Source organism: Hypomesus nipponensis, chromosome 16 (assembly GCF_054491055.1).
Source record: "Hypomesus nipponensis isolate SF chromosome 16, ASM5449105v1, whole genome shotgun sequence".
Taxonomy (NCBI): domain Eukaryota; kingdom Metazoa; phylum Chordata; class Actinopteri; order Osmeriformes; family Osmeridae; genus Hypomesus; species Hypomesus nipponensis.
Genome location: NC_140376.1, coordinates 11,717,639 through 11,740,095, shown reverse-complemented (window position 1 = coordinate 11,740,095; position 22,457 = coordinate 11,717,639). Strand labels below are relative to the sequence as shown.

The 22,457-nt window shown below is 44.4% G+C and overlaps 1 protein-coding gene across 3 annotated transcripts in view; it reads right to left on the bottom strand.

The window, feature by feature from the left end:
- The window catches only part of ttll7 (tubulin tyrosine ligase-like family, member 7), a 52,909-nt gene that overhangs the window by 13,728 nt on the left and 16,724 nt on the right, over nucleotides 1–22,457 (bottom strand). For all 3 annotated transcript variants that reach the window (XM_084676013.1, XM_084676012.1, XM_084676014.1), the window contains 7 exons: nucleotides 20,352–20,510; nucleotides 10,991–11,085; nucleotides 9,506–9,653; nucleotides 8,709–8,782; nucleotides 6,540–6,675; nucleotides 4,537–4,623; nucleotides 2,871–3,081 (listed from right to left, as the gene is read on the bottom strand). In XM_084676013.1, the coding sequence (XP_084532139.1) occupies nucleotides 2,871–3,081; nucleotides 4,537–4,623; nucleotides 6,540–6,675; nucleotides 8,709–8,782; nucleotides 9,506–9,653; nucleotides 10,991–11,085; nucleotides 20,352–20,510 (910 nt within the window). The remainder of the gene's footprint in view (nucleotides 1–2,870; nucleotides 3,082–4,536; nucleotides 4,624–6,539; nucleotides 6,676–8,708; nucleotides 8,783–9,505; nucleotides 9,654–10,990; nucleotides 11,086–20,351; nucleotides 20,511–22,457) is intronic.

Genomic DNA, 22,457 nt, shown 5'->3' with positions numbered 1-22,457 from the left:
GCAGAAGAGAGGATCTGCTCCCAACTTCAACTCCCTTTTTCCTCATCAACTTTCTCACTGTCCTCTTATCACGCTCTCTCGTGCTCTCTTGTTCTCTCTCTATCCCCCACCTCCCACCCTCCTTCCTTTTCACTCTCCTCATCATTGGTTGGCTGCTGCCTTGGTCTGGGGACAGCGGAGATGAACTGTGGCATTAGGCCTACCCAGTCCAGGTCCAAGCTTGTCTGTGGTGCTGGCTTATTTGAACCTGTTTTTTCATTAATGGCTGTGGCATGTGTTTCTGGAGCTGGGCTTGCTTGCTCTGTCCTCCAAATGGATTACAGAGCAGGCCCTCTGGCTCCAGCACCACACAAACACACATATACAGTACATATACATACTCAGAAATGCACATCGACATGCTCATCCACATACGCAGGCACACACACGGACCATCCACAAGACTCCACAAATTAAACCACCTCCAGGTTGCCCAATAGCCAGGGTGTGTGTGTGTGTTTGCATATGTGTTTGTACTGAGCCACTCTGCGGTGCACTAAAATGAGTGTGTGTGTGTGTGTGTTTGTGAAAATGCAATGCCGCTCCAGCGCTGAACCTTCCGAGGGGGAGGAAGTTGCCAAATGGAGTGTATTATGGGGCTTAGTTTAGGCCGCCCCCAGATGGGCGCTTATGAAGTCTGCCGCCGAGGCAAAGTCACTCCAGCGCAGCCCCCTCAAATCCAGCCAAATCACTGCTCTGTCCTTCACTCTGCAGTTAATGGAAAATATAATGCTAGATTCCTCTTGTTCAAGCAAAAAAAGTCACTCCTCACTCCACAATGCAACACGTAAATACATTTTTGTCCCCAACCCAGAGAAGCGCGCCACATACTGGAAGAATTGCCGCTCTTTTGGTCTATAATTTCCAGGATTGAAACGGGAGGGTGAGAGACTTTCTAAACCTGAGAGGAACACTGAGCAGATCAATCAATTTGTTTTTCTTTTTTTCACAATTATAATAAAAATAAAAAATATGTAAAAAAAAGCCCTTTTCAGGCCAAATTTGTTGAAGGAGTTTTCAAGGTAAACCGCAAGTCGTTTCTCTCCTCCCTTCCATTGTCCCTTCTCTTCTTCTGTCCTTTTAGAAGTTTTCTCTTCTTCTTTTTCTCCAGGAGTCTGGACTCTGAGTCCCCTATCAGATTACGGGCTCGGAAGACTTGAGGAAGCTCATTAAAGGGACACACTGATCAACCCAGAAGGGCCTCTGTGTGTCTATCTTACGCTTAGGCTACAGAGAACTGAGAAACCGGAAGACTTCTCCCCGTTGAAACATCCTCAGCTTTTGGTGACCCTAATTAAAAAAGATGGATTTGGGGCAGTTAGGCATATTAATCAGCTAAACAAATTCGCCTGATTTACATCTGTAATTTAGCCTGGGCCCCAGACTCCTGGGGCCTCATGTATAAAGGATTGCACAGCTTTCATACCAGAAGATGGCATACAGCCAAAACTAGAAAATTACCTACGCACAGAAATATTCACATGTATAAAACCAGTCATACGCCAGGTCCTGCGCACCTTTCCTTTATAAATCACAATCAATGTGAGAATGACCGCAGGTGAACGAGCCACTGACCCCGCTCCTGATGTAATTTCTTTGTCTGAATTACCGTATTTCTTTGCATAAATGCCACAATCGAATAAACACAGCACCAAAAATGAACGTTATTTAATAAACGCAGCAGTGTTTATTTGAAGAAATACGGTGACTGTGAGATCGAGGTTCTGGAAACAGAGGTGGAGGCGAGAAAATGTGTCCTGTTTGGTGGCCTGTCATCAGGTATTAGCGACAAAAGAAAGTCGGCGGAGTGGAAAACTTTAACCTGTAGCACTTTGAGATTTAGCTAAATGTAAAGTGCATTACAAATAAAAACATTATTATTATCATAGGGCCATAAATGCTGTGGGTTCAGAGAACTGGACCATGGCAGAAATTAAGAAGAAATGGTCTGATGTAAAACTTCAAATTAAGAAACGAGTGGTGGCACATTGTAGCAGCATGGCAGCTATAGGGTGCATGACATGCATTTCCTGAGTGATTTTGTCATCCGTTTGACACCCTCAAGTTTAACAAGTTATTAAGTGGTGGTGGATTAAACTGATGAAACCCGTTTTGGGTTTTGGCATGTTGATGTGATCATCCACATTAATTATCAAACTTTTATTACCGTAGGTAGCCCAAATGTGTTTTTGGAATAACTAACGTTATGCCTACGTATGACAAAAACTGTAGTGTAAACTTTATTTTGTAATGTTTGGTGAGTTTTGGCACTTTTCAGTTAGAATTCGCCATGTTACAGAGCCAGACAAGACTTTGCGGACGGTCCGCACATTCTCACGTCAAGTAAATCTTTATACATCACAAAGTGTGCTTGAAAACCAGCGTACGCAAGCTTTTTGTGCGACGCAACGTTTATACATGAGGCCCCTAGTCTGACGTGTGTGTGTATTACAAGACACCAGGTCTGTATCTAAAAGAGTGTGCAAGTGTGTTTGAGAATGAATGCGCTTGTGCAAACAAGCATGGCAACATCCATGTTGTATGTTTATCTACTAAGATGTGCATCCTAAACATGCTAGCACACACAACATGCCCGCATGGTCACGTATGTGCGACAAGATTATTTTAGTTATTAAGGCGAAGCTCGTAGTCTTCTGGAAGACATCAACTTAGAGGGACAGACAGTAACCTTCTCCCCGGTGTGAGGCCTGGGGGCGAAACCGAAGAAGGCTCTGGAACCATTGCGCCATCCTTCTCGAAAGCAAGGCGACCCTGATTGGTAGTAAAGAGTTTCCCAGACGTTCCTCCTCCTCATTTACGAGGAGCCTTACCCGAGCGCTCCGACGACGATTTATCCTTGTTCTCTCCCAGGTCGTACAAAACCTTATTCTCCCTCTTCTCCCCTTCTCTCCTCTCCTCCCTCTCGTCCTCGTCTTCGGAGCCAGAGGAGCTGTTGTTGTTGGCGCTGGAGTTGCTGTCGCTGTCTCCTCCGCCGTGCTGTTTCCTGGGTGTCAGGGCGCTCTCGGGCATGGAGGAGAGAGGCTGGGGAAGAGCAAACGCTCACATGAAACGCACAAAGGGAGACAGACACAGATAGGAAAAGACACACGAGCGCACACACACATACAGAGAGACATAGGGGAGATGATGTCAGCACCCACAGATCCACCTTTCAACCTCGGCCAATTACCATCTGTCACTTCGAGAAGCAGAGGTGACATAGAGGGTGTGTGTGTGTGTGTGTGCACACGCTTATTTTAGGTATGTGAATGTGTGCTCAGCACATTGCAGTGTGTTGATTCAGGTGCTTTGATTAAAACCACGGTAGAGACATGTTAATTCAATCCAAACGGCCACTCAATCCTTCTCCTTGGCCTTTGTAGCACAAATATATAATTCATAACCCCCCTCCCCAACAACCCAAACAGAAGAAAAAAAAAAGTTAATTAAATTGGATTTCTTTTTCAAACCCTGGAAAGAACACATTGTTAGCATTAATAAAGCATTGGCGTATGTTATACATCAGCTAATTTATCCCTGCTTTGTAAAATGAATGTGTAGGATTTGATCATAGGCATAGCGCTTATACACAATCATCAACTGGGACAGCAGGAGGCAAAGAGTAGTGTATGTGTTTGAGAGAAAGAGAGACAGAGAAAATGACGGCTAAGGAAAGGGAGATCCAGTTATTGTGACCGGGAGACAACAGGTGGGGTTATAAAAGCTGTCTGTATTAAACAGAGAGAGGAGAAAACTTCTCTTTTCTTTTGGTCTCAACTTGACCCTCGTCGTCTTATTAAGCAGTACTCCTTAAACTATGAACACAGGGCATTCAGACTGCCCGGCATTCCCACACGTTCTCGTTCCCTCACCCTCCAGGACGAACCCACAGCAGTTTGCAGTGAGCAAAAATGGTGGACTAATACATTTGTGTTGGAACGACACACACTGGCTCTATAATAAGACAAAGACATGCCAGTCTGCACCCGACCACTGTGTTTTTCACCTGAGGAGTGTGTTTGACCCAATCAAGGGGACTGAGGTATGGATTTAGATGTGAGAGACAGAGATAAAGACGGGAGGAGGAGATTGGGGGGGGGGGGGGGGGGTTTAGGCAATAGAGAGTAATGTGCTGTTGAGGATCGGGGGGGGGGCTGTGGGGTGGGGAAATGGACTGAGAGAGAGGGAGAGAGAGGGAAAGAGAGAAGGGGGGGAGGGGGAGTTGACAGGTAGCTCCTATGGGGATATAACTTTTACCTTAGTGCCTCTTTCACACTCTCACTATTTCTGTTCTTTGCTTCTTTTTTTCTGAATTGTGTTCTATGAGCTGTGCTACCTTGAGGCGTCTTTCCCTCTCTCTGTCCCTCTCTCTGTCTGTCCTTTCTCTTCCTCTGACATTCTTCCTCCGTCTCCTCTATATTCCCTGAAGGCAAATCCCCTCCCCTCCTTTCCTCCTCTCCTTCATTGCTCCCTTCTTTTCTTTCTCTCGACTCTCACCTTAGGGCCTCTTTGCCTGGAGGATTTGCCCGTCAGTTTCTCGTCGTCCAGCTCACACTGCTCCAGGAGATCCAATATGTCCTCCTCCTGCACACACAAGACACACAGTGGACCGGACGTTTTAAATCACACTGACGGATATTTATTTTAGGCAGTCGCCAGTACATGAATCTCGTCATCCTTGGCAGTGGTTACACTCAAAAATGGGTAATGCTGTGTTTCCAAGTGTAATAACCCACACAGCTAAACAGTAACACCACGTAACCAAGTTAACGTTAACAGTTACTGTTGTTACCAACAGTTTTAACTGGTATGTAGTTAACATAAGTCCTTTGTGTAGATATAAGACAGGTCTTGTGGTGGTATCAGAAAACACTCTGGTGCAACTATCATGGGTACTGACTTATACTGTCAAATAATGAGAAATACTCATCAGCGCTACTTTGTTTTACACATAGTCTGTAGAACTAAATATATATATATATATATATATATATATATATATAAAGAAAATCTGAATCGACTAATTTATAATTGACATGGATATTTCCACTTTAGAAAATTAATTTGGGGTCTTATACTAAAGAAACAGAAATATCCTGGCAGAAAGCGGGGTGGCTCTTTGGCTGCCTCGGTACAGATAGGGAATTTATGGACCTCTGTGACCACAGTGAATACACTGCGCCTCCTGTCCTTTCTGGCTCAGTTTGAATACAAGGAAGAGGTGATTGATGCCTCTTTGTTACTGCACCCTCCACCCTCTCATTGTTGCTGAAATACAGATTAAGCTCAATTGTTTCTTTCATATCCGCAATCAAGCAGCTGTGGATTACTAAAAAGGTCACTTTTTGCTTGTGTATATGTAAATGTGGCGTTTGGTTTGTGCGTGTGTGTGTATGTGTGGGTGGGTACTGCTTGGGAGCAGGTCAGGGGCCAAAGCAGGCCTGGCATTGGTCAGGCCCGGGAGTGACCAGCCAGCTCCTCTGCAGGGGGCTTGTGCTGGGATAAACCCAGAGCCACATGTACATATGGCACATCCTCCTAAATCCCTCTCTCGGTCTCCCTCCTCTCCCCTCTCACTCGCTCCATCCTTCTCTCTGTCTCTCTGTCTTCACTCCCCACTCATTCCTCTCTCTCTCCATACCTTGGCTACTAGTCTTTGAACAGCTCACTCCCTAATCCCACTCCTCCCTTCTCCTCCTCAACAATTCGACTCTCTCTTCCTCTAACTTAATACCCTGCAAACTTGTTTAACTTGGACTCACTGACCTTCCCCATCTCCCTCTCATCTCATATACTCACCTGCCCTCAAGTTAGCCATTCCGCCGCCTCCCTTCTTTTCTCACTCATCCAGCCTTAGCTCTCTCTCTCCTGCGGCAATGTATAGCAAGGCACACTACAAAAACGAAGAAGAAAAAGGAAGCCTGGCGAGTGCTTCATCTGAAACTACCGCGGAATGAAACTTTTCACAATACTGAGGTTTCTCCGCCGGCACCAAAATAGCCCCACCGATTTGCGGCCAAACAATGGCCTTCTCCATCCAAACAAACGCTTCGCACCTTCAAAACTACTCTATGTGCACCATGAAAAATGTATCTGCGGTCTGCGGACACATTCAAATGCAGGGCTCACTTCAACCATCATCCTTGAAGGAGCCTCTTCAAATCAACACTGGGAGAATTCAGGAATAAATTCAAAGAACAACTAACTGTGAGAGGAGAAACAAGGCTACAAGGCGAGGCCTAAGCGGGCAAACAAATGGGATACAAAAACAGGTCGTACAGCTTCAATCTGCTTTTAGCACGTTTCGACGGCCCGATGAATGCTTTCCAAGAGGCTTGTGGATGCAAGGACATGGTGACAAAGGGGACAAGACCACTGCAACACTTGCTCTCTCCGGTTGAGGAGACAATCTAAATAGGAGAAGGAGAGAGGGAGTGTGTGTGTGTGTGTGCGTGTGTGTGCAGCTGAACACCGAAGAAAGCCGAGTCTCAGGTACATGCCTTCATTCGTTTCAGAGGATTATTCATTTCCTTTTGAAGTGAGGCTGCTCGGCCAGCAAGGAAGGTCTGAAAGGCAGCTGAGAGCAGGCTTTCATACTTCTCCAACAGCAGCTTGTCATCTGGGGGGTAAATACGTCTGTGGAGAGACAGAGAGAGACAGAGAGATGGTGAGAGAGAGAAGTAGAGAGAGGGATGGTAAGAGAGATAGAAAGATAGAGGAAACCAGAGGGAGGATGGAATAATCGGGAAGGAAAACAAAAAAGGAGAGAGATGGAGGGAAAGAGCGATCAGCATGTAGAGTGACAAGATGGGGAAGGTAGGTTATGAGCAGAAGGAGGGACAGAGAAGGATGGTGGAAGGGAACATTAGAGAAAGAGGGAAAAGGATTATCCTGGGCAAAATAATATAGACATATTGAAAAAAGTGTATATAATGTTCACCGGCCTTTAGGGCCCGAATCGGTCTTTCCACACACACTGTACCGAACCCTGCATGTCTTACATGCCAGGCCTTTTGTTGACACATCCTCTTCCATTCATTTCAAGCTGGCTAATGTGCTAGTTCACACGTCCCACATGATTCTGAACCCCAAGTCTAAACTAACAGCCAAACTGTTTATCTTAGGACCGGAGGGAGTAAGAAACATATAAACTTTCACTCTTTATCTCTCCAATACATCTCCAAATGACTTCAGCACTCTGGGCTTACCACCAAACAAAAACAGTGACAGCGCATTAATCAAAATAAACAGCAACCACAGAGGCAAAGTCAACCAGAACCTTTCTATTTATATAAATGGGGCCGCACTTGGTGTTAATAGATATGCCGTTTGATTTGATGGCAAAAATCCACCTAATGCACATATGGACGAATCATTTGGACTTCAGAGTTGCGACAGCCCCTTCACCCTTGTAATCAGGGGATAAAGGAAACGTAAATGTTGAGATCAGTGCGGATAAAGCTGTCAATCCTAAAAGAGCTATACGCGTGAGTTACAGCCCCCGCTCTGCAGGAGAAGAGCAGACGTTTTTGTTGCGTATTTGATCACTCGTGTCTTGGGCCTCTTTTGAGCATACAGTCAGATAATCTGTGCGTGACCCACATATTTTTGCAAAGGAGTTGCTCATGTTCCAGTATTTTTGACTTGTTCTTTTTTTAATAAGAATTCACACTTACTTTGGCTATAAACTTGACCTATTTCAGTAGTTTACCTTTGTGTTTACACCTCCATACACACATACAAACTTTCACAATGCCACTAAAATTGGTGTGATGACTTCAGAGATGTTTGATAAATGAGATAGAGTGACAGGCTAGGCTGGGGTCTTCTTTTGAAGCCGGGCAGGGTATCTGAAGTCCATTTAATCTAATAGTAGGCTAAGTTTGTTAAGGGACAATTCTAACGATGGTGTCTTAATCAGATCCGGATGATGGTGTCTGAATCATGGGTTCTTTATTAGCCTGCCCAGACAATGTCTGCTGATTGACTCGCTGGTCAAAAGACGGGCTGGCTGATAGACTGGCAGGCTAATAGACTTGGCTGACTAAGTTCCTGCCTGTCTGTCTGTGATATAAAGTGAGAGGAGTGAGAGAGAGACAGAAAGAAAGAGGTAAATATCTTGCATCTAAGAAAATCTGAGAAAGAGACTAAGCGAGGGTATTAACAATAAACAAAGGACAAGCGTGGAATCACAGATGTCAACGGGGGTGAGTCATACTGAAGAGGTGGCGTCTGCTCTCAGTGGCAGGTCACTATGATAAACAGACGTCCTCCATCCTTCCCAGGCCCTGATCAGAGACTAAGGGAGTGAAAGAGGGGTTGGAGGCAGAGGGAGTGGAGGAGGAGGTGAGATTGTGGCTCCCTTTGTGTTGTTCGGTGGAGTTGGTGTTTACTCCTGGGAGTCACTATGCCTCTCTCTCTCACAAGCACTCTTTTTCTGTTCTCTATTTCTCTCTCTTTCTCTCCCTTTCCATTGCTCTCAATTCCGTTTTCCTTCCCCACTCTCAATCTCTCTCTTAAAAACATGTTCATTCCTTTTTTTTCCCACCCACTCTCCGATGTTATTTATCCTCCTGAGAGCAAAGCGTTCCACAAATGACCGTTAATGTAAGCGGAGCTGGTCTCCAGGGCCTGTGGGAGAGCCGGCCTCTTAAGTCCCTCCTCGCTACCTGTAGTTCCCCAGATGTCGCTTCTCGTGCTCCTCCCTCGAGATCTGCTTACGGACCTGGGACAGTCTCTCCTTCTGATAAAGAAAGAGCAAGAGTGAGCGGGGTGGAAAGGGGGGAGATTGTGGAAGAGGCAGAACAGAAGTAAGAGCCCTATGCAAAGCAGGCGAAATTAATCAGCCCCTTCAAATCCAACTAACAATGAGAGAAAGGACACACTTTTCTGTTATGAAAGGTCTGAGCTATGAAGTCAAGAAAGGACAGCGAAGCACAAAAATAACCTGTTGTACCGCTAAAAGAGTCCCTCCCCTCCGCTTGTTAATATTGGCTGCCAATTCATAATTCATATAGACCCCCACCCTTTTTTCTATACATCAAAAGGTATAATTGTGTAAAGGTCAGTTGGTCAATTTGCTGAGAGAGCAGCAGGGGGTCCCTCCAATTACAGCCACTGATCTATGCTAAATGCTCGGCCGTATTCGTACACGCTCAGCCCCTGGTAGCCATGGTGTTGCCTTGAAAGGCTCTTGGAACTGACTGAGTGCCCTTTTTAAAAAGCCGCCCCTGTGTCGGGCTCTGCCCCCTCACTTTCTCCTCGGCGCTGATTAGCCCAAAGGTTGATCAAAAGACTAATCAAGGTGCTACAGTACCTACTTAAAGCCGTCACCCCCCCCCCCACACACAGGCAACTGTCGACCCACCTACTTCAAAGGGCTGGCAATTAACATTACACACTGTCAAAAAAGAAACTTTTCGACTTCTGATACAAGCAGGATGCAGTGGGCGTCGTCTTGTCCTACCAGTTCCTCTTTCCTCCTTTCCAGCGTGTGCCGCTGTTTCTCCCAGTCGGAGGAGGCGGCAGACAGCTTCTTCATGGAGCCCTTGCCGTAGAGGCGTCTCTGGGCCTCTGCCTTCTGCTGGGCCAAGTTACGCTTCTTGTCGCTGGCTCTGGAGGATGACAGCAACGTGTCACAAAACTCCTCCGAAAAAACCCCTCCATCAATCACAAATTTCCAACAGCAAGATGGATGGTGATTCCTGCTAAGCTGGTTGTGAGCTGCAAGAGAGGTGGGAATGCACTGTACGGTTTGTGGAGCTTTTAATTTCAACGCACTGGCCCTTAAAATGTGATACTGGGCTCTGGGCACATACAATTCCTCTGTGTGTGTCCTGGATTTCCATGACCTCCTCTACCCCTCCTTTGGGCCCAGCAATACAGGGTTGTGTTTTAACCACCTTCCCAGAAAAAGCCCACCCAGCAAATACACCCCACCACCAAGCCTTCTCCTCAGGGAAGACCAATGCAATGCTATATAAGGGAACAAGAACACTGTGAACATCAGTTGTTTTTCACTAGTGATTTTGATTTTTTCTCAGATTTATTTAGTCAGGAAATAATCAAATCTTCCTTTGTAATCTCTGGAAACACAACAAACATTAGTCATGAAACAAATAATTCTGATAAGGGATTTGTGTTGCGGGTCTGCAACAGCAATTGGAATTTAGTGGATCACAGTGCACAAAGCTTTCCAAACAGATCTACAGATGTATGTGTACACTGTGTGCGTGTGTAAATTAATCTGTGTGTTAGTTTGTAGTTCAAATGTAATGCAGTGTGTGTACACTATTTAGCTGTAGTGAAAGGACATGCAAAAAGAAAGCAGATAGAGCAGAGACAGAGGTTAGGTTTAAGATGATCAATCAGTGAAGACTTACTGCAGTAGTCTGGGGACAGTGTGGTCACAGCCAGATTGAACACACACACACATGCACACACGCACATACACTCAAGCAAACATGAATGCACACTGTATACACAAACAAACGGCCACGAACAGCACACAGAAGCTGTACCACAAACAACACAAAGGATCACACGTAAACACAAAAGAAAAAAAACTTTGCAACAAACTGACTTGTCTCCTAACTGCAACCCAGCAGTGCATAGACCAACACATTAACAAGGGCAGGCAAGTTTGCTATTGTTCATAAACCCCGTCTGGTAAACAAATTCAATATCTTCTGTGACACATTATTCTGAAACAATAACAAGGGGCCAAAATACTGCAGACATAAAATAATTCAAACTTTCTGTTAAGTGTGTGTGTGTGGGGGGGGGGGGGGGGACAAAAGCTGATCAATAAAATCGAAATCAGTCTAAGAAAGTTAATTGTGTGCTTTTTGTCCGATTCCTTTTGCGTAAACTCTAATGAGTCTCTTGAGGAGCAGTGCGGGATAATACCAGAGAAGTGCCGTCTAGAGCATAGACCGTACCAAACCCTTACCTGATATTAAGCAGTTTCAGAGCATTGAGCAGAACTCCTTTCTTCACATCATAATCAATCTTCTGATCAGTCCCAAAACTCGGAGCTCGATTGATCTGCCAGGAGAAAAGAAACACAGTTGAGTCAAAGATTTATTCTGTCTGCGTTTTAGTTTTTTTTACAGCGAGACATACCATTTCTGAATGGAAGAGGCAAAAAAAACGTGCTATTTTCACACTTGAGGATTAAGGGGGGGGGATGCACAAAGGGGTGTATGTTACGCATGGTGTGATCATATTACAGTCTTGACATCTTGGACTTTCATTACTTAACAGTTTGTGTGCAACCACCAAATAATTTTTATCAGCGCTCGATTCATTTCATAATACCCAATGGTTTGTGTGTTGGGTGTTCTAACATGCACTTCCCAACGCTGCCTGCGTGATCCGGTACCTCAGTAGAAGACGGGGGATTATGAAAGGAGGAATTGGATCCATCGAAACGAGGACCCTCCCACACTGGCTACAGGTTGATGATGGAAGGACATGTCTCTCTCTCGTGTCTCTATCAACATGTAGCACCCTATACGATCCCAGAACCCCCTGCTTTTTAAGGCGTTCCCAAACAAGCAACGAAAATCAAGGTTTAGGCATTGCATCACCTTCGGGGGTGGGTGGGTTGGGTGGTAAAGGGGAGTTGGGAGACTAGGAGATTTGCAGGCTCATGTCTGGCATGTTACTGCCCCCTATGTCCTGTATTGACAATGCCAACCTATGCTAGCAGGGCAAGCACCTAGCCAAACTCTGTGTGATGGACAGTGTTCTGGCAAGGGCTGCATGCTTTCAGTAAAGGACTAGCTACTGTGGAACACCGACAGCACCTACTTTGTGAATTGATAACTTTAAAAAAGCCCTGTCATCCTTGTCAACGTATAAGTGTGACCGCTTCTCTATAAAAAAAACTTCCCCCAGTGCTTTACAGTGATACAGCTGACATGATAAAATTACTTGTCCCTCTTTTCTTTGCCCTCGCTTTCTCTTTCCAGGTGGGGGTGGGATTGCATGAGGCAACAAAAGGGTCAGCGTATCAAGGAACCCGTGATAGAATTGCTTTTTGTGCCCCCCTAAAAAAGGGGGGGGGGGTTCAAATTACGACGACACAGCCGCCGCTGTCGGATAGATCGGATTGCAGACCTGGAAACACAACGCTCCCCGCCCGGTGTCACACACACACACAAACTCCCAAACACCTCATAGCTTTCTTTTCAGGTAGACACCGGTGCAGACAGAAGTCTGTGTTGTGTAATTGAGTTAGAATTAAGATGGAAAGACATTGTGTGTGTGTCTGTGTGAGTGTGTTTGTGTGTGTGTGTGTGTGGGGGGTCTGCAAACACACACATTTTATTTTGTTACACTAAATCAGTCCTTTTACCCTCACAGAATAAGATATCAAGCTATAAGGTGCACACTGGATCAGTAAGTTCAAATCTTTTTTCCTGTGGAAACCTTAATCTGTTGGCTCTATCTATGTCAGGAAGACTCTAGTTTTTCACCCTATCTTGCGCCGTAGACAGCAGCTGGATACAAGCTGTAACTTAAAAGCGACACACCAACCAATCAGAGGGCTTTTAGCAAGTCGCAGACAAACACAGAGCCTACCAAGGGACTCGTTATAGGTCATGAAACAGCAACGTGTCCAATCAGAGGCCTGATAACAGGCCACCTAACAGCCAAGAGCCTATGAGGGAGCAGCTTAGTGCATGACGCCATGTCATTAAAGCTAGCAAAGTGCCCAGCAGTTGGAAAATGAGCAACGTGGCTCCTGATCCTCACTGAAGCAATAGTGAAAGAAAAGAGAGAGGGGATAAATCCTCTTCAAGGGCTTTGGGGTGGGGGGACACGGGACTCACTCTCTCCACTCAAAAAAAAAAAAAAAAAAAATCACGAACGGTCGAGCCGTCACTAATCCTCAACACAAAAGGTGTTTACTGATGTGTAGCGGGGCTTAGCGGTTCTAGTGTAAGGTAATATTTACATCACAACCCAGCCCCACTAATCATTCAGGCTAGGCCTCTAAGGCTGGCTAGCCACGAAAGCCACTAAATCAATGATTTAATTGTAGCTTTAGCGACCCTGGCAGTGCCCACCTGACCCCCTGGGGAAACTCTGCGGCATTTGGCAACAGTGCCCACGCCAGGAGTCGGTTTTGCAGATGGTCAAGCTCGAAATACATAAAGAGAAGCTCATCAAGCCTAACTGTTCAAAAGTCCTGTGGTTCCAGTGTGTCAGCCATTTCTAGGTGGAGGACACAAAATATAACCCTCCACTTGTGAGGTTTGTGTTGTGTGTGTGTGTGTGTGTGGATTGAAACTCCACTTCTCCCCACCGTAATAGGACAGTTAATTTCAAAAAAGGAGGGAAGAAAAGTACTGTTTTCATTTATTTCATTTCATTAAGAGTATGGGCACTCTTACATACGCGGGTGATACCGGGCTGTTGGTAATCCTGCCCGCATGTCTCATTTCCCAGTGTGAATTTTTTATTATTTTTTGCCCATCTGTCACTGACTGACAGCATAATGGGGCTATCTCTTTCCCTCCTTTTCTTTGACTCTTTCACTTTTCTCTTTCAAGTTTTTCATATTCGCTTTATCATACCCCTAACCATCATCCTACCCCCTTCGCTCTTGCCATTCCCTCCTTCCCTCTCCCTGTGTGAGGAAGTTAGGCCAGTCTAGGCATAACGATCGCCCACAGACTCACACTGATTTACCGAAATTTCTCTGGCAGGGCCTTAAAAGGTCCTGCTTTGAGAGGTATCCAATAAAAAAACGCAGATGAAATGATTCCCGATTTTTCACTTTGACTGAGGCCAACGTACACGTCTCAGTAATATATCAATCAACATGCGCGAAAAACACTGGGAAAATACTAACCAACAAACAACAAATCAAACACATTGTCCATGTCCTTCGCTAATTAAAATAAGGATCAGAGAAAAATTTGAAGCTACATGTAAATCAAATATCATATCGTAGGACTACACAATTATTTTATTTATTTATTTATTACCTCAATATCTCAGTCTTTGATGCAGAAATAACCTGTCAATATTTCAATGGGCACCTTCAAAATGAAGCAATGCAGGGTTGTGGAGATGTTTTCTGAGTACGTTTAGCCCCATGTGAATTGTTTGTTTGGCTTGATTTGACTTTGAAGTTCTGGTGCTATAATGATCTTGATTATTGCCCTTAATAAACAGAATGGATGAAGCAACTGATGATTTGGTATGATTGATGGAACGTTCGCATTCAAAGAAATCCCAAGAAAAAAGCATGCATTCCCCACAAAGAGCATATGAATCACCGCCTGATTATACCCCGTTGTGCGTCATTGAATACAGAGAATTCAGTTTATTAATGACCACGTTGTTGTGAAGAAGTACAATATAGCCGTAAGTCTGAATAAAAATAAATATATAAAAAATAATAAAAATTTCATGTCTGTCACTTTACAGACAAAAACATTGGTTACGATAAATATAATCTGTAAGGCTACCCCGCCTCAAACACTCAGGGGTACCCACATAGTTCAAGCACTGTCAGACTGGACTGTTGTTGCTACACAAAAGCTCTGAGAGAGAAAGAGAGACAGACAGACATAGAGAGAGAGAAAAAGAGAGAGAGAGCGTTGATCCAGCTGGTCGCCCCGTTCAAGTCCAGTTTGGGTTTCGACATCATATCAATCACTGTTTCGTTCTTTTGTCAAGTTTGTAGTGGCTCATTCCGACAGAGAAACTCTAGCCGAGTTGTTGAGCTGCGCTAATTGTCATGCGAGTTAGCAGACCAACACTTGGAGAAGTCACCTGCCCTTAGCTGGTGGGCAGACTAGCCGGTTAGACAGTTGAATGCATTGAGTTGTTTTTGAACACACATACACACACTACAGATGCCTAGTCAATCACACATACATACAGCAGACACATTGACAGACACAAACACGCACACACACACAACTGCCATCCCACTCTGATGATAAATGACTAAATGCTGGAGTGCCTTTTCAACTGGCCCATATTCCCGTCCTGTACATTCCTAATTTGATACTTATTCCATAAAATAGTCATGTTTGAAAAAAATAGAAGGAGTCACATAACTCAGTTTTGCATGGATGTGGATGGGGACTGGCAGATCCCATACATCATTGAAATGATTCTTTAATACACCTCTTATAAATCACACGGCTGGAAGGAAAACACTGCCACCTAGAGCACCATAGAAGCCCCAATAATCAGCAGAGGCATAGAGAAAAGATAATATTCTTAAAAGTTGTATGATATTACTAGATTATTTTTTAAAGAACAGGCCCATTAAAAGTGCAACAGCTTAATCAAAGCATTAAGGGGAAAAAAGACACACATATAATTTAGTATATCCAACTATATGTATTTATTTTCTCATTTCTCACCCTGGAAAATCTAATCAAGGGGGTGGAATATTATCTAGAGAGCTAAAAGATCCTGGCAATTCATTCTTAATCACCCCTAATGCTTTTGGAGAATCTCTGAGAAAGCTATATTACAAAGCCTTGTACAGTGGCATGGGCTCACCGGGTAAGAGCCAGTACCTTATAGGCTATGGCCTTACTGCAGGGGCCTGGGTTAGATTCTGGCCAGGACCATTTCTGCATGCCCTCTGCGTTCTGTCTTCCATACATATCACGTCCCTCTAAATACTGTTATTATTTCTCAATAAAGCAGAAATGCAGAAAATTATTGGTTTTTAAACTGAGGCTTGAATGAAAGTTGGCAAAGACATAGAAATATCTCAAACGAGTATTTCAAATTGCCAAACCCCTGCACACCATCTAAATCCTTAAAACACCAAACATGAATTCACACGTCTAATAAAACAGATAAAACACTTAAAGCTTACATAATGTGATCTACTAAATCCTTCAGCAGGACAATTTTTCAATGTTATCATTTTATTTTAGGGGCATTTCAGGGACAAAGAATAGTTTTGGAGCGAGTTATGTTTCTGGCTGTGTGAGACTATTCTGTAGGTTAAGAGGGATTTCAGATTGTGCAGATCAGGCTGCCATAGGAGGAAAACAGCCGGCACACTGGGCGGGAAAAAACACGAGATGAAGCATGTGTGTGCGTGTATATGCGCGTCCATGTGTCTGAACAGCGCTGAGACAAGAAAAAGAAAAACGTTTGTTTACGCTCTCCGGTGCAGATCATTTCCATTCATTCCCCCGCTAGTAGAAGAAAGGAAGTCTGGCTTGTGTTGGCGCTCAGGAAAGGGACAAGCAAATCAAACTCATCTTGAAACAATTGGGGAAGGGGGCCGCAGGGGCAAGGGGGGGTTTTGTGGCAGGTTTTTGGACCACTGTGGGGAAGGGGGGTTGGTTGGGTGCAGGAGGTGGCTGTTGCCGTTCCAACAAACACCAGCGGCACGCTTGACCCGAGCCCAACCCACCTCATTAGCTGCCAATCACTCCTCACAACCCGCCCCCCCAGAGAGAGGACAGACTGGAGAGATGTAGAGATGTTGGAATAAAGCACGGGTGGGGGGGGGGGGTATATGGGGCAATTACTGCAGACTTCAGGCTGCAAATGAACAAACTCTATTACAAGTCACACATTTCGTACATATTTTTCCTTGTTCTTTTTGTTGTGCATCAGAGAACAAATTTAAAATATACTTATATTTCTTGAATCTGGCTGGAAACAAATAACTCAACTATTCAAGCCCGCTCATATAAGCTCTACATCAAAGACAAAAAGAAACCACAGCCGAAATAACCAGTCTGGGTGTGTCTGTCTGTGTAGCGTTCGTTTGACTTTCCACAACTCTTTACTGCGCAACAAACAATAAAAGCAAAATGCTTCTTTTGTCTGACCCTTTGTGTCTTCAAAGCGAGGTCCATCCCCTGTACTGTCCTTCCAGCTGAATGATGGGGTTTAATACCGCGCCAATGATAAGCCGCACATGTGCCTAAGTGCAGAGATAGAGTAACATTGCGAGCACAATAAACACACTCATTCACACCCACCCACACAAAGAACCAGTCTGTTTTGGAGCATGGAGCCCGGCTCACGTGAGACCCATGCGGCAGGACTCTAATTATTCCACCCGCTACAAACACTTTTTCTTTCAAAATCCAGCAATAATTTGGTGGGTTGAAACCAAATCGTACATGTACGAATTAAACTACTTTTTAATGAGGTTCCTGCTCTGCGAGTGGTCATACAGGCCAGGGTTTGGGGCCACAGAAACCCACTAGGACTTTGCAAAAACAATAAATATCCTCCCAGTTAGACTTCGGCCAAATAGACACAGCAAATCATTTAAAGGGGCAGTCTGCATGTGCATTCTCCCCCTTGCTTGCTCACTGTGTGCCCTGAATATTCGCCTGTCGCCTGTTTTTTTTTTACATTATTCGTCATGCTGGCTTAACATCTCCAGTGTGACTAGGACCTGGAAAGACTTGAGAAAAAAGGATCTTGTGAAGGGCCCCAAGGGGGGAGTGATATTACCGTCACACCGCTATATTTTCACTAATGAGCGAAAGCATCCCCCTGCGACACTTTCTGACCCCTTTTGTCTTTGGCAACCCTGTAACATAAGGTACAAGCTTGCGCTGGTTGGAGGTTGGCTTTGTATCAATTAGCAGTGTGTTCCTTTTAAACTCAACATGTTCTGTATGCATGTTTTCATTTATGCATTTCTTTACCTTTTCCTCATTTTTCACACAAAATAAGTGTCTTTGTATTCACGAGGAAACACAATGATAAGGAAAAACTACAACCAGACAATGTGTCTATCTGTCTGTCTGTGTGTGTGTGTGTGCCACGGAGAAGGAGTGAATGAAAACCTCCATACGAGATATAGATGCCAGGCTTGGCAAAAAAAGTGAGCAATCTAGAGTTACACAGTTTGTGGCTCTCATTGTGTAACACTGATGTTTTGAATGTCAAATGGAAGGAGAACCAGTGTTGAAAACACCACAAATGGAGATAAGGATTGCACAAAAGGTTGTCTCTTTCTCCCCCATTCAGTACAAAGCCCCATGTCTGATGACCAGCTTCTGTTGGCCAGGAATCTCCTAAGACACAAGCCACAGAGAAGTGAGAAGGTGTGCTATCCAGCATGTAATAATTGTACAATAGGAATTAAATTATACATTATATTATATCAGCACTTTGCCAATACTTTTTTTCCACATCAGTTGATTTCTCTTTTGTGCTTGTTCGTCTGAAAAATGTCCAGAGGTAGCTAGTCAGTGGCAGTTGCGTTTGGCAACGTAGCAAGTGTGCTGTCTAATCAGGAGTGTTTGCAGTAGCACACAATGCTGAATGCCTTGTCAAACCTTGTGGCTACTTTCACAGTGTAATTACAGAATGTGAGACTTGAGCTTTTTTTGTAGTCCAATAAAACATACACACACACAGACAGACACACACACACAAGTGCACACACACACACTGTAGAGCAATCGTATTTGACATTTTCGTCTTCAATGATACCATGTACCTTTCAGGTAGCACTATTGCTCTCGGAAGTTTCACCGACGGCTGAAATTTGCCGGTTGTTTGCGCAGTCTGGCCGTCCTTCAGGAAGCAGGGAATAGTCGTAGCCACACCAACGGAGGCAGAGCCAAAAGCAGAGGACTCTATGTAATCTATGGTGACACAAGCACGGTAACTTGAGCTACAGTCTACAAAGTCGAACAATCTGAACTTGCATAGGCCATGTGGAAGTTTCTGGCAATATTTGTTCCTCTTTCTGGAATTCCTGGGACACTACTCAATTTCAAAAAAAAAAAAAAATCTAATACATCTATGAAATGTAATTTGTGTCTAGGGGTGTGCCATGGGTTCTCTCTTAGGCATTGCTATACTTTAAGAGATATTAGTCAGAAGTCCTGCACTGTATACTGAATGCAAAAACCACCACTACAGAACAGTGTAGCTGTGGTGAAGTAAAAGTTTTTTTCTGTCTGTACGCAGTGAGAACCAGGGTCTCTAAGTATCCCCTGACTAATCTCTTGAATTTTGGAAATAAATGATTGTTAGGGTAAATGTGGCGTGAAAGAGAAGCAGCGTTCTTTTTCCCCCATGTGGAACTATGCAGAGGATGTTAATTGATGAGAGTTATGGAGGGCTGGTAGTAGCACTGGGGATCATTACTGGTGGAGTGTAACAACTGCATCCACGGCTGTTAATCGCCTCAAACACACACGCAAGCAGGAAGAGCAAAAAAGTATGCTACACACATGTCTACGCACTTGTGAACAAACTCATGCATGCCCTTACTCCCATACACACACACACAGGATTCCAAAGTCACATCAGCAAAAACTCCTCCTTTTCTCTTTGTCCTTTTGTCAAGCACACACGCACGCAAAAAAAAATCCTTTGAGAGAGTGTGACGCCACATGGGTTCCTACGATGACTCTGCTGAAAGTCACACAAAGTTCCAAATGATGCATTTTCCAATTAAAGGATTTTAGAAAGCAGGTTTATTTGGGGTTCACGCAATGGAGAAAACAAACAATTATCCCAAAGGCATATCACATCCCAGAGTCAATTTATGGGGAGTAAAAAAAAACAAAAGCGCACAGCACTTTGGGTTAAAGGATTTAGGTCATGCTTTAACTGGCTGACATCTACTCGTGGTGAGATGGAAATCCTGGAATGGAATTTTGCTCCGCTCCTTCAATCCTGAGTGACACTCGAGAAACAAACCATGACTGCCGCTGGTCAACCTGCAGTTCTGACCTATATACTGCAGTATGTGTGTGTGGGTGTGTGCATGTGTATGCTCTCTTTCTCATGCGGAGTGTAAGCAAAATCAGTGTGTTTACGACACAAGTCCGTTTAAGGCAGCATCTCTCTCCATTCCTTGTATGCTACATTATTGCAGTTTATGGTCGCTGTCACATCATCACTGTGTCAGACATCTGAAACACTACAGACTGGGGTTTCCGCCCTGTCTTTCTCTGGCTTGGACACACACACAAATATATATATATAGAAAATTTAATATATACATACAGAGAGAGAGAGAGAGAGACAGAGACAGAGAGAGAGAGAGAGAGAGAGATTTATTTTAATATTAGTATTTATACTGCAGTGTGAATGTTTCGGACACATCTGTTTATAAAAAAATTACAAAAAAATGAAAATGGGCTTTTCAGTTAACCCAAATTATTGCCACATTAATTTGCTAATTTTCTTGACGTTCCAAAAATAACAAAATGCAAATTATCAAAACACGTCGTTTGTTACTGAAACTCTCAAGCTATACACAGCCGAAATGGAATCCATCGCACACAATTTGGCTTTGTTGTTGTTATGTGGGTGTGCGTGTGTACCTCTAGGAGCCAGGGTTTGAGTTTGCGGTCCAGGATGATGTCAAAGCCCAGCACCTCGAAGCAGACACTGTCGCTCCCTGGTGGTTGCCCGGGGCGACACATGCGATAAGCGTGCAAGACGTGAGGCTCAGCCACGATCAGAGTCTTCACCACCAATTCCTAGGCAACAAAGAAACCAGGATTGGTAAATGGCAGAGTGAATAAAAATGTTTTAAACACGCTCGGTTAAGTTGTTTGCCAAATTCAGTGCACAACCACAAAAGGAAGTTAGAAATAAACTCGTTTGGCAACAACAACAAAGGGTTCTGCTAATTGTTCAATATCCCTTGAAAATGCAGAGCAACATTTCTTGACCGTAGAACATATATTCTTTTTTTACATACAGCACTGCAGGTTTTAAAGTCTAACAACAAGCATAAAGTACATAATAACTACAACACTGACAAACACAATATGTACTGTAAAAAATATATAAATAAATCCAACACATCTAATCTCCAGGATGTGGACCTAGGGATCTGGATAACTGTGCTGTACCACACCTGAAATCAGTCAGGATTGAAAAATACACACTACTCCACACGGCCTATTTGAGAGAGCAGGCTGCCTTGTGTCTGCGCAGACCCCACAGAGTCTCTAGTACAGTACATAAACACACACATATACACAAATAGAAAAAAATTCACACACACTCGGTGCTGGTGTGCACACCTGTGGGTTGAAGGCATCATTCGGCTCTATGGAGAGAAACCAGACCAGCGTGGCTTGGCTGGGCATGGCTCTGCAGGGTACTTGCCTACCACACCACAACATCCATCTGTGACCCACACACACAGCTGTCGGCCTCTGGTACACACTCGTCTGGATCGGAGGGAAGGGGGGCTTGGCCTGGTCTGTTCCTGATAAGAGAACAGGGCTTGGGCATTTCAGGTCTACCCCTCCCTGCCTCCACCAGTAACACTGACACATTCAGAGCCACAACTCTCTGCACAACACCTATGCAGGTGCATGTGCACATACTTAAGTCATACACTGTCGCTCCAACCTATTTTGTGAAAAAAGAAAGCTATTAAATTTTTTGGCAACAGATTTCCTGAGCATCTCGGTTTTTTAAGTGGCACAAGGTAACAACCCGGACATCTGTTTTTCAATTCCACAGAGGAGGTGGCTGTCTTAACCTGCAATTGTTTACAGTGGGCTTTCTTTTCACAACAGTCCTATCTTCTAACAGCTGGCAGAAGGTAACCAATAAAGGTCACCACTCCAACAGGAGACTAGCACCAGAGAGCCTGACAGTTGGTCCAAGGTGAGCTAAGTTGAGGGGGAAGAAACGCAGTGTATGAAAGCACAGCATGAGCGCCAAGACAGCGTTATGACTGAACACAAAGTGAAAATTTAAAGAAGGCGGAGGAACGAGCGGAGGGCAGCTAAAGTCTACCGTTGCGGCCGCAGGGATGAAAATGAGGATGAAGAGGCGCAGTGTGGTACGGCACACGGGGGTCCAGGTGGAAGTGTCGAGATGCAGAAGTTTGCCTGACGTGTATTAATGTCAGGGGTTATGATCAGTGAGGGGAGGGGTGAAGAGGAGAGGAGGGATGGGCAGGAAAGATGTCAAACAGAAGGTTTTCAAGGCAACCATGAAGTCAGAGAAAGAAATGGAGGGATAGAACAACAAAGCCAGTGGTGGTGGTTTCAGGGCTGGGGCGGACTATAACAAACACCAGGAAAAAAGGGGATGAGGACTGTACAGAGAGGTAAAGGAGAATACAGTTGAGATGATCACAGGCAGAGAGAGAGAAAGCCAGACAGAGGGAGAGAGAGAGGGAGAGATGTTTTTTGAAAGACAGCGAATGCAACATGCAATACTGCCTAAAAACCAACGAGATGAAAGCAAGTAAAGAAGAGAAAGGTGTTTAGATGGTCAAACCCAGAGCAGGATGGAGGAAGTGACTCTTCCGAGAGTTTGTTTGCCTTCACTCTCCCCAAAGTAAAACAATCTCTGGAGTCCCTGTCATAACAAAAGCACTCAAAACTCAATCCAGGCCAAGTTTATCCCCTAAACCGTCTGTGTATAAAGCGCGTTTTGCATTTGTGTGTCTGTGGGTG